General features: G+C 31.5%; 1 protein-coding gene across 2 annotated transcripts; it reads right to left on the minus strand.

Moving 5' to 3' along the window:
• Nucleotides 1-288: 288 nt before the first annotated feature.
• On the minus strand, nt 289-3473 carry LOC120281978 (pentatricopeptide repeat-containing protein At4g19890). 2 transcript variants are annotated; one of them, XM_039288673.1, is made up of 2 exons: nt 1291-3473; nt 289-1166 (listed from the first exon to the last, which is right to left on the minus strand). In XM_039288673.1, the coding sequence occupies exon 1, from the start codon at nt 3444-3446 to the stop codon at nt 1356-1358; it is 2091 nt and encodes a 696-aa protein (XP_039144607.1). In that variant the 5' UTR covers nt 3447-3473; the 3' UTR covers nt 289-1166; nt 1291-1355. The 2 variants fall into 2 exon arrangements, with proteins under 2 accessions (XP_039144607.1, XP_039144606.1); XM_039288672.1 differs by having other exon boundaries at nt 289-1199.
• Between the last annotated feature and the right edge of the window lie 6541 nt (nt 3474-10014).

The raw sequence follows: 10014 nt of genomic DNA on the forward strand, positions 1-10014 counted from the left end.
TAATTAAAAGCGGGTGAATGCCTCGAGATATGCTTTCCATCTCATCCACCGAATCAAATCGCAACCATTTATATATCTTTTAATTTAATTTTTTTATTATTATATAACTCTCTGATTTTTTTTTAAATAAAATTATAAACATGTCCCTGAATTTTTGTAGTTATGTAAAAATACTCCCCAACCATATTTATTATATAATAAATTAACCATGGTCCAACTTTACCTTATAATAATGATGGGAAATAAAGCGAAGCATGACACTGTTGAAAAATTAGCCCTGCTGGTTAGTTTTTTGGTTGGGGACATGACCTTCAAAAGAACATGTAAGTATAGAAGTGCGCTAATTACAATGACTTATAGCCCTCCCAAAAAAATCCTCTTACCTTATAACCCTGAGAGATGAAATCATTGTTTCTCCCACAAGAGACTACCCAGACCCGTGAACGAACAATATTAGGCCCAAATGTACAATGTATAAATAGTACAATGTACATGAACATTACTGTAGAGGAAGAATTTGTACTCTCATTTTTCTCTTGCACTCTTGTGTCATACCATTAGGTTATCCAATGGTTGATATTGGTTAGTAAATTCTACAAATATTTTCTCACTCTTTGATTTTTTGTTTTTTTATTTCATGGAATTATTTGTCAACATGAAAAAAATTTCAAGCAGGTATATGAAAACTACATGGGCTAACAATTATATGTTGACAAAGGAGCTATTATCATCATGATTCATTGTCCATCTATCTGATTATAAAGATAGAATTTGTTTTGACAAAAGTACATATTTACTAGCAATGAACAATGTGGATGGCATTAATCAATTCCTAGGTTTGTTTAACAACAGACAAGCTCTACCAGGTTCAAAGTTGAATGACAGCCAAGCATCTTACCATGTGTGCTGATGTTTTCATTTATGTTAGGTGGACACTGTTCATGCAGTATGTGTTTGCTTTCCTAACATCCTCCGAAAGTAGAGTTTCAACCAGTGATATAATGACATTGCTTCATAGTACCAACCATCCAACTATCTAGAAAATGAAACAAAGTAGCAAACAAAAAGAATAGAAACACCTGGCCTTTGTCTTTAATGAAGACGGCAATTGATTTATAATCCCTGGAGCTCATTGTGTTCTGCATCAGGTGACACTTCCAAAGCAACTGCATGAAGAATATTGCTTCTTGACAACAACCCTATGAAAATTCAAACAGTTTCCATGGTCTGACATATGCTTAACTATTTCAACTATTTCTTTAATCGAAATAAATATAAAAGCTCATTTACCTTCACAGTCTGGTTCAACCTGTTTATCTTTATCTGGTTCGATAAATCCATCACATTCTGCGTATTCATGTTATCCGAGGACTGTTTTGTATACAAGAGCTATTGACTTTCTTTGAAATCCTCTGAGAGAATTCTGAAGCCATGGAATATTTGTTTCTACTATAACAAGCACTAAGAAAGGCAATATAAGTTATATGATCAAGCTCATAGTCTTTGTTTAGAATTCTGTCAAGAAAAATGCTCGAAGTCTCTACTTCTGCTTCAGAACAAAGTTTCCTGACAAGGGTATTGGCTGTTCGAATCCAGTGTTTCTTGTCCAATCTATCCAAGATGGACAATGCATTGTCCGGTTGATCTTTCTTGCAATACTCATAAGCTAATGTGGCACGAGTAACATCACATGGAACAAAACTTTTGTCTAACATAGCATCATACAAAACTCTTGCCTCCTCCAGTCTAGACTCTTTGCATAACCCACTTATCAAGGCACCATATGTAACTGAGTCTGCAATGCATCCATTCTTAATCATCTTCTCAAAGAGCTTCATTCCAGCACTTACTTGACCATCCTTACAGTACCCAGATATCATTGAAGAGTAGGTTTGCTTCGTTGGAACCAGTCCTAATTTTAGGCATTCCCCAAATAACCTCTCACTCTCTTCCATTTTCCTTTGCTTGCAGAACAAAGAAATCAATGTAGTATATGTATGTATACCAGGGGAGCAACCGGCCTGGACCATTTGATTGAACAATTCTAGAGCCTGCTCAGTCTGACCCCGCCTGCAATGGTTGCAAATAAGAATGGTGTACGAGACTTTGTCGAGTAACAAACCATGCCGGCGAGCTGCTTTAACAAGTCTATATGCTTCGTCTACCCTACCCTTATTGCAGAGCCCATCAATGACAGCATTGTATGTACAAATGTTCGGAATGCAACCCTCCTTTGTCATGATATTGATCAATCCTCTTGCTTGTTCTATATTTCCCTCTTTACAATAGCCATCAATAAGAGCAGTATATGTATTGACATTTGGTGTCAATCCTTGCTCCTGCATCCGAGCTAACAACATTTCTGCTCGACCAAGCTTCCTCTCCTTGCAATACCCAGCAATCATCGCTGTGTAAGTGAATGTGTTCGGCTTATAAGACTCACTCCTCACAAGCTTCAAGAACAACCTGAACGCACGCTCTGTCCACCCAATCTTACACAACCCATCAATCAAAGTGGTGTGAGTGTAGACATTGGGCTTCATTCCCTTCCCCACCATCTCCTCCAACACCTGAAAGGCCTGCTTCACAGAGCCTCTCTTACACAAACCATCAATCAAAGCAGTGTAGTTTATCACATTTGGAGGCAAACCCATGTCCAACATCTTCCTAAAAACACCAAACACCTTCCCATGCCAACCTTTCTTACAAAATGCTTCGACGATCCTAGTACATGTCACATTATCAATGCGAAAACCTCGGCTTTCCACAAGTATCAACAGCGTCTCAACATCTGAAACACAACCAGCATTACAATAACCAGTTATCATAGTCTTAAAAGTAACAAAATCAGGCAAAATCCCGTTAAGCGGCATTTCATCAAACAGTTGATGCGCATGATCAATGAACCCCAATTCAACAGCAACTCTAAGAATATAGTTCATGATATGAACATCAAGCGGCAATCCCTGATTCCTCATCTCCAAGACCATATCCACAGCCTCTGTATACCTCCCAATCTCCGAAAAACACATGACCATGCACCGCATCACCTCCCGGGCCTTCTCCAAGTTGCCACGGAGAACCAACGAGCTCGCAGTCGTCAAAAAGAGCCGCATGAAATGGCGAAACTCCGAACGGGCAATCGCCCAATGAAAGAAGCTCAGCGCGACCATGGAGCCCTCTCGCTCGGCCAGCAAATAAACAATACACAATGCTTGTTCTTGGGTTATCTCCAATTGAAAAGATCGAAGCTTTCGGTCGCCATCTTCGTAGGCTCGGGAGACCAAAAGGCATGCGGTTTCGGGGATGGATTGAGGGCTTGGGAGTGGAAAGGTGGGAGCTTGGAGGGAGTGGAGACGATGAGAGCTTGGTGGAGTTGGGGAGTAGTGAGAGGAGAAAGGGAGAAGGAGAAGGCGGGAAGTCGAGTGGCGGGTGATGCGGCGCATTGGGTTCGTTGCTTCGTGTGCTGTGTGTTCTTCGTTGCATAAATTTAAAATTTTTATTTTTAAAATTTTATATTTGGGGGTTTTTAATTTTTATTTTTTTATTATTTGAGAAAAATAATAACGTAAAATTTGGCTTTAAATATTTGAAATTTTTAGTGCCATAATTTTTTGAGTTTTAAAATATCTCTTAATGCTTGTTTCTATTTTTAAATATAAAAAATTATGTTCTTCAACTCGGATTGCTATTTAATTTTTGGAACGTGGAAAGAGAATTAACAATTTTTTAGTATTTAGTAACTGTAAATTTCTTTGATTGTCTTAGTTTAAGACAAAAATTAATAATATCTAAACATCTCCAACAATTTTTAACTAACACCAAGTGGAAATTAAGTATTTATTTATTTATTAAAAAAATTGGATAAATCATAAGCATTAATAAAAAGGACTAGTATTTAATAGACTAAAAAGCAATAAATTCCATTAAGAATGGATGAACAAAAAAAAAAACAACAAAGAAAATCAACAAGGAACAATAACAATGATTACAATAAAAAACACAAAAGTAAAATAGAAAATATACCCTGAAAAAAGTCTAAGGTAGAAATTGACTCCCTAATTGACTGTCACAGAATTAAAGTCATTAGTGCTGGGACGATTTAGAAACTCCAGGGTATGTTACGCAATTGCTTCGAAATCTTCCAATTTGACTTTCTTGGCTTCAAGAACATCTAGAGAATGACTGTTTGTACTTATTCATTGGGGGAAGGGCTAAATATCCATCCTCTTCTGTCCATATATTATATCACTTATAATTAAGTATATCATTTACTTATATCAAATGATGTAAATAAATTTTTATTAAAAGAAATACTTTCTCTAGTTCTTTTTGCTTGTTTATTTTAATAAATTTACATGGATTAAAAAAATTAGTTAAAGTTAGGTGAAAAATTAAAATTTATAAAAAACTATATTAACTCTCCAATATTATCTTTATTTAAAAATAATTTAATAAAATATGTAGTTGAATATAATTTATTAGAAATTATAGATGTCATGTTGTCCATTAAATATAAAAAGTAAATTTATAAAAATAATATTTAATGTTTTATAAATTTTTTTTTTTAACGGGAGGATGTATCAATTAATGATCTCATGAATAAAAAAAAAAGTCAAATTAGAAACGAGGGTTTCCTATGATAAGTAACAGTCTTAAACTTGATTCCAAGTTATTATTCTTTGTACAAAAAAGAGTTCATTGAATGTGGAGAAAAGGTGTTGTTGGCCTTCAAAGAGATTGGTGGGAGAAAGAGACTAATTAAGGAGGATGAAATGAATGGAATGGAGTGGAACAATAAAGCAATGGATAGCTAAGCAATAAAGAGAGAATTCCAAGTTGGAGTTAATGGAAGCAGGTGGATTCAAATGGATGCCCATCCTCACCATGACTTCACTTCTTCATCTTCTTGCTTTTAATGCTTCTTACAATACTTTATTCTTGTATTATTCATGTACAATTATATTTTAGAGTTATATATAGAGAACCCATCACCTAAAGACTTATATAGTAGTTATTGAATTTACATCAAACGACTACGGTCCATTTATGCACAATGTCAAACAATAATAATAAATAGTAACTTTGCATTATCCGTATAAATAATAATTGATAGATGATAATCCAACGGTTATCAATAAACATCTTTAGTAAATAGTGCATATGCGAACGTTTGTAGAAGATATGTGTATATATATTATGATTTCTCTATCTAATCTTTAAAATTGTATATTTTTAACTATATTCTTACACGTAGGGAAATGTATGTAAGTTTCTCTAATTTTTTTTAAAATAATTGAATAAGTTCCAACCAAGCACAATATATTCAAAGTTATTATTTTTAATTTTCATCCATTAAATAAAATTATCAGACTTGCAATACACTATTTTTATTTATTATCAATCAAATTCGGAAAGTTGCTATTACAAATAAATTATTTATAACTTAAAAAAAACTTATTTTCCATATATATATATAAGAGGAATCGCTCAAAAGGTCCAAATAACTTTACCATTGGGTCAAAAAGACCTTTAATTTTTTCGAATTTTTGGAAGTCCTTTTTTTTTCAGAATTACTTTTAAGTTCAATGGCTAGATAATCTCGGTTTTACTATTCTTACATCATGTTTAATCTTTAGTTTTGCTCCTTGGTTTTGGTACTTTAAATTTACTATTTTTAAATCACCTTCAATTTTTAATTTTGTTCTTTAATTTTTGTTATATCCGCTTACTATTTGACGAATCTATTTAAAATTTGTGTATTGTCAAATAAAATTCGAACTTACAAAGATGACGAGAGGGATGGAATGAAACTGGTTGTAATAAAAAGGAACTGCAAAGGATAATATTTTGTCATAAGGATTGATTGGAGTAAACAAAAAATTCCAGGGACTAATAAGTAATGTTTCTTATATATGTATTCAATTTATCTGACTTCTTCTTTGGTCCCATCTTGGTTAGGGGTGGCAAAAATTCGGGTCCGGACAAAACCGGGTCCGGACAACTACTAATATAAATAGAAAAACTTGTGTCCGGACCCGGCCCGGTTTTAAATCCGGACAAACTTGGTATGTCCAAACCCGGTTTATTTTAAAACCGGGTTGTCCGGATGTCCAAATTTGTCCGAATTCTATAAGTTATTTTTAAGTTCGCTCAAATATTAAATTATACAAAAATAATTTAATTCACATTAAATGCAAAAAAAAAACATTAATAATCCAAAACTCAACTCAAATTATAGAAAAATCTAAGTCTTAATAGAAAACAATAGATGTTTAAAGTTTTTAGAAGAATGGGCTTAAAACAAATGGGTCTAAGGTTGTGGGCTTTTAAAGTTTTATGGGTTAAAAGGGCCCGGTTGTCCGAATTTCTATGTCCGGACCCGGCCCGGATTTAAATCCGGACAACCAAGCCATGTCCGGACCCGGCCCGCATTTACAAACCTTATGTCCAAACCCTTTTTATTCCGGGCCGGACAAAACCGGGCCGGCGGGTCCGGACAGATTATTGCCACCCCTAATCTTGGTGAGGTCAAAGTCGTTTTATTACATGTCTAAATGGAACCTTCTTGTACTGGTTACATTAATGACCTTACAAATTGATTTAATATTTGCCCCATCTTATAAACATAATATATTAAAGAAAAAATGATCCAAAAATTTGTCATGCAACCTCTTTTAATTGTTTTGGACAACATAACAATTTATTAGTCAATTTTTTTTGGTTGGAATTGATTAATAAGTATACCGCTCAGGCGCTCACAATGTTGCAAACTCATTTAGTTTTTCAATTTGGATTCAAAATAGTAACAATTTGTGTTTTCCCCTCTCCCTCCACTTCAAATTTAGACCTATAATTTTTATTTTTTATTTTTCAAATACAACAAGTGCCTATACAGATTGTGACATGGAATATGCACAAGAGCAATAATAATTCATTCATATATTTTTATTGACTCGATTTAAAAATTATGTTGCGCACTTCAAATCTAGACAATAAAAATTTCATAAATCAATTATATAATGAAACAAATACCACTGGACCAAACATTTTTGGTAAGGCTCTCAAAAATTTTAATTTATTATTATTATTATTATTATTTTACTTATAATATTTTTATATTCTAATCTATATAAATTTATTTGTTTTCACCTCTCTCTTAAAAATAAATAAATAAATTCATACAACAATATTATATATTTCTTCACATCAGTCTAGGAGCGAAAGTAAAGATATTAGTTTAATTTAAAAAAAAAACAAAATATCATATAATTTAGGAGTAAAAATATTTTTTTTATATATAAACCACACTGATTTCAACTATTAAATCTAAATAAATAAAAAATAATGTTAAATTATAAAATTTTTTATAGTTATAATAACAAAATAAATCAAATCAAATCAAATAATAAATCAAGTAATATCTATGATAAATCAAACTTAATTTAACTTTCAAGATAAATCAACTTGTTTTGAATTGAAAGGATCGACAAATGGTTTCATTAATTTCTTGATTTCCGTGAGTTTGTTCAAATGGACACATCCTTTATAAATGCCAACGCCCCTTGTTCCATTTTTTTTTTTCAAAGAATAAAAAATAGTTAGGTGAAGGGTTTATTATTATTATTATTATTATTATTTAGGCAATGTACCGTATTTATATAAAAACAATATTTGGTGTATAAGTCCGTTTAGTAAAGCATTTAATGTTGTCCTTCAAATATAGGTTTCATATTTCATGATAAATTAAAATTGATATTTATTTCACATACAACAATGTTCCTTTCTTTCAATTTTTTTATTATTATATATGCCAATAATAATAGATAAATAAATAAATAAATAAATAATACAAATATTATTGATTTCGGAAAAGAACTTTGACAATTTCACTCCATGTTGCTGTAACAAGAACTGTTTTTACAAGAATGCTTCGGGAATTGAATTCGGTGCATTTATCATTACTCTATCTTTTATTATTGTGATGTTTGAGAGTTCAAAACTAAAAGCTAAAAAATTATATAAAAGTCTAAAACTTTGAATAAATTTTATACACAGTAGGTGAGGACAATGAATAAAAAATTAATGAAAAATAAATTGTTTTATCAAAGTACTTCCGTAATAAATAAAAAACTAGTATTTTTTTTTCAAACATGATGTCATAATTAAGCAATTATTTTAAACATTATTATTATGGGAGTCCATGAAGATGAAGATGGAGGAGGTTGGGAGATCCAATCTCTTTTCATGCATGGTGAAATACATAAACAGTAACATATTTATTTTGTAAAAAAAATATAAAAATAAATAAATAAATACTAATAATAATATATAAAAACACAAAACATTTATATGGAAAACCCAAAATGGGGAAAAGTAATTATGATAAAGAGGAGTATGTTATTTGGCCGTATTTAAAATTGATGACAATGGCGGCCACTTATTTTGTCAAAGTTATTTTTTTTATTGTAACAAAATTCTAAAATAAGTTTTACATTTTTACATAGATTTTATTACAAATCTAAGTTGACTTTTAATTAGATTTGAGTTTGTTGCTTCTTAGGTGCATTACAACCATTTAAATTCTTTGAAGAGGTCAAGATAGAGTTGCACCAGCTGTATTTACTACCACTGTAAATTATAAATTTTTTTCACAATTTAAAATATTACATAAGTCAAGTCAGAATTTTTTGATGGAGGATTGGGTTAAACAGAATTCAAAATTATAAACTCTAATAATAATTATTTAATGAAAAATTACCGAAATTAAAAAAAATAATTAAAGGCAAAAGAAAAATGAAGAAGAGATGAAATAGTAGGAAGTGAGTAAATGAGAGAGAGGTATGATGATGGTTGAGTTACTAAGGGAGAGAGAGAGAGACTTGGGAGGGTGGAAAAGGGACAAAACAATGAATGGCAAGGTGCATTAAATTAAGTGAAATAAATGGGCAATTTAGAACCCCCCTGGCCTCTATTAAATACATTGGGGGAGGTTGTGGTTGTTTTAAATTAGGCTTGTGGGATTTAAAAGTGGGTGTTGGAGTGCTTTAAAGTTGAGACTTCTTTGCTCACCCAAAGTGGAAGTTGGAGTTATGGAACCCAATGCCACATTCAACCCCCCCTTCAACTATATGTACCCACTATTCTCACCGCCTTCCCTTCCTTAACTTGCACCTCCTTTTCCATATATATATATATATATATATAATATTATAAACAAATAAATACAATTTTAAATTTATCAATTAAACAACCAATAGTTACAGTTGCAATAGTCAAACAATAAGATATTTGACTCTTATACAAGAGATTGAAGGTTCGACTCTCTTCCAATGTATGGTTGAGATATAATAAATGCTTGTGACTTTGTGTGGTGGTTGCAATAGTCAAACAATAAGGCATTTGACTCTTATACAGAAGATTGAGAGTTCGACTCTCTTCCAATGTAGTATGATTGAGATATAATAAATGTTTTGACTTTTGTGTGGTAGTTTTTGTTCATATTATTAAAAAAAATTACTCTAACTCCGTTTTTTTTATCGGTCATAAATCCATGTTTTTTTTATCTGTCATTTTCTAACATTAAAAAATATTTATTTTTTTTTTCCAAAATTACTCTGAACACTCTATAATTTTTTTTTTTGAACTAAATATGAAAGAAAAATGTGAAGATATTAATTAGGAGTAATTTTGAAAAAATAACTAATTTTTTATTCAATTTTGTGAATAACTATGTTTTTTGGTACCTGAGATTTGGTTAACCACAACTAATAAAGAGAACGAAGGAAGTAAATAACTATTAATTATCATTTAAAATACAGAAAGTAGTTGTTAAAAAAGTGATTTTTAATTAAATATTTTGATTATCGTTAGTTTTGTTGCTAGTTAATGACGGGAACAAGAAACTAGAAAGCAGAAAAGGAAAGCATGAGAAACATGAGAGAATGGGAAAGGGATACAAAGTCTATAAAAATTTAAAACAAAGTGAGGGTGGTGGTGACCAGAGCCCAATGT

Source organism: Dioscorea cayenensis, chromosome 18 (assembly GCF_009730915.1).
Source record: "Dioscorea cayenensis subsp. rotundata cultivar TDr96_F1 chromosome 18, TDr96_F1_v2_PseudoChromosome.rev07_lg8_w22 25.fasta, whole genome shotgun sequence".
Lineage (NCBI taxonomy): Eukaryota > Viridiplantae > Streptophyta > Magnoliopsida > Dioscoreales > Dioscoreaceae > Dioscorea > Dioscorea cayenensis.

Coding starts and splice junctions, on each gene's coding strand:
- LOC120281978 (XM_039288673.1), bottom strand. CDS start 3,446: ATGCGCCGCATCACCCGCCACTCGACTTCCCGCCTTCTCCTTCTCCCT.